Here is a 1,538-nt window from a genome sequence, read left to right as displayed (position 1 = left end):
CCGCGGCCTGGAGCCCACACCAACCCCCCCCGCCATGCCCTGGGAGGGGTCAGGCCAAAGCTGACATAGGCACAGCATGACGGGGCCCAGCGGGTGTTTATTGCTTTGCTGCCCAATTGCCGCTTAGGTCATCGGACAAAGCCTTTGCTCCCCACAGCCTCTTTACTACCATTGCTCTTATTATCCTTCTTCTGATGGCAAAAGGGCTATGGCACATCCACTCCTCCTTTCCCTCTCTCTTACACTTAAACCACACTAGTCGGAGTGGCGATAGCTACTGACACCCTCAGTGGAGACCCGTGGCTCTGTGCTGACACACAGGTCAGGTGCTGCTGCTGTCTCAGATCAGAAGAGACTCTCATGCCTCGTTATCGTTTCTTCCAGAGCGAAGCAACCTGGCTGGGGTGCAGCACATCCTCCTGGTGCTCTCCGGGAAGGGCGGTGTGGGGAAGAGCACCGTCTCCACCCAGCTGGCTCTGGCGCTGCGGCATTCCGGGAAGAAGGTGAGCAGGTGTCTGGGGGATGCTGAGCTCTGTCTTCTCCTTCCTGACCTCCAGCCGGACTGGGATTTGCTCGTCCTTCACGTACATGTGTGTCCTGTGCAGGCAGTGTGTGGATTCCCTGTGGAAACACTGTCTGTCACAGCAGTTTGAGTGATTCCTTTGTCCGCGTTTGCTTGATCCAAGGCAGGAAATTGCAGTTCACTTCCCTTTCATCCAGGAGACTGAAATCCCCCAAGATTTGTTGTTGGTTTGGAAACTGAGACACTGAGAAATGACTGTGCTGGTTTGTGGTGTAACACTTTGTGCGGTGAAGGGGGTGAGCAGAAGGACGGTGTTGCGATGGGGACAAAGGGGACCTGTGTGGGCATGAGACAAGCTGAAGTCCCCAGGGATTTCTCAGCGGCTCTGTGCAGCCAGTGCTGCTTCGATCCCGAGGTGTCTGGCATAAAGATCTCCCCAGAGTGCCTGGAAGTACCCAGGAAATGCCCCTTGGAGGGCAGGAGGCAGGGAGGGTCTCAAACTTTAAAGCAGTTCTTGGAAATGGTGTGTCAGATCTGGCTGCTGAGCTCCAGAGCCCGCTGGGTGAGGTGTTTGCTCTGAAATCCGGGTGCTGCCTCCCCCGGCTGAGGCAGGAAGGCAGCGGGATGCTGCCGCTGAAGGGCTCTGCCTCCTGGCCCGCAGGTGGGGATCCTGGACGTGGACCTGTGCGGCCCCAGCATACCCCGGATGTTCCGGGTGCAGGACAGTGCCGTGCACCAGTGTGACAGCGGCTGGGTGCCCGTCTTTGTGGACCAAGGCAAGAGCATCTCGCTCATGTCCATCGGGTTCTTGCTGGAGAAGCCGGATGAAGCCGTGGTGTGGAGAGGACCCAAGAAAAACGGTACAGCTGGGTTTTGGTGTTTCCTGCTCGCGGAACCTTCTGTGAACCCTCTGTGAGATGGTGCTTGGGACCAGGCTTTGCTGGGCAGCTTGTTCCTTGGCCTGCTCCGAGGCTCCTGGTCCGCAGGAGTGGGTTCAGATCCCTTGGATGGGACA

At 57.7% G+C, this 1,538-nt stretch overlaps 1 protein-coding gene across 1 annotated transcript in view; it reads left to right on the top strand.

Annotated features, from left to right (window-relative positions):
• Window positions 1-384: 384 nt before the first annotated feature.
• NUBP2 (nucleotide binding protein 2) overlaps window positions 385-1,538 on the top strand; it is a gene marked incomplete at its 5' end in the record, with an annotated part of 2,859 nt that continues 1,705 nt past the window's right edge. The window contains 2 exons of the mRNA XM_010142481.1: window positions 385-503; window positions 1,185-1,383. Coding sequence (XP_010140783.1) covers window positions 385-503; window positions 1,185-1,383 — 318 coding nt within the window. The remainder of the gene's footprint in view (window positions 504-1,184; window positions 1,384-1,538) is intronic.

Source organism: Buceros rhinoceros, unplaced genomic scaffold, assembly GCF_000710305.1.
Source record: "Buceros rhinoceros silvestris isolate BGI_N320 unplaced genomic scaffold, ASM71030v1 scaffold24608, whole genome shotgun sequence".
NCBI classification, from domain to species: Eukaryota; Metazoa; Chordata; class Aves; order Bucerotiformes; family Bucerotidae; genus Buceros; species Buceros rhinoceros.
The sequence above is the reverse complement of the archived record's forward strand: the minus strand, read 5'-3'. Positions and strand labels throughout refer to the sequence as shown.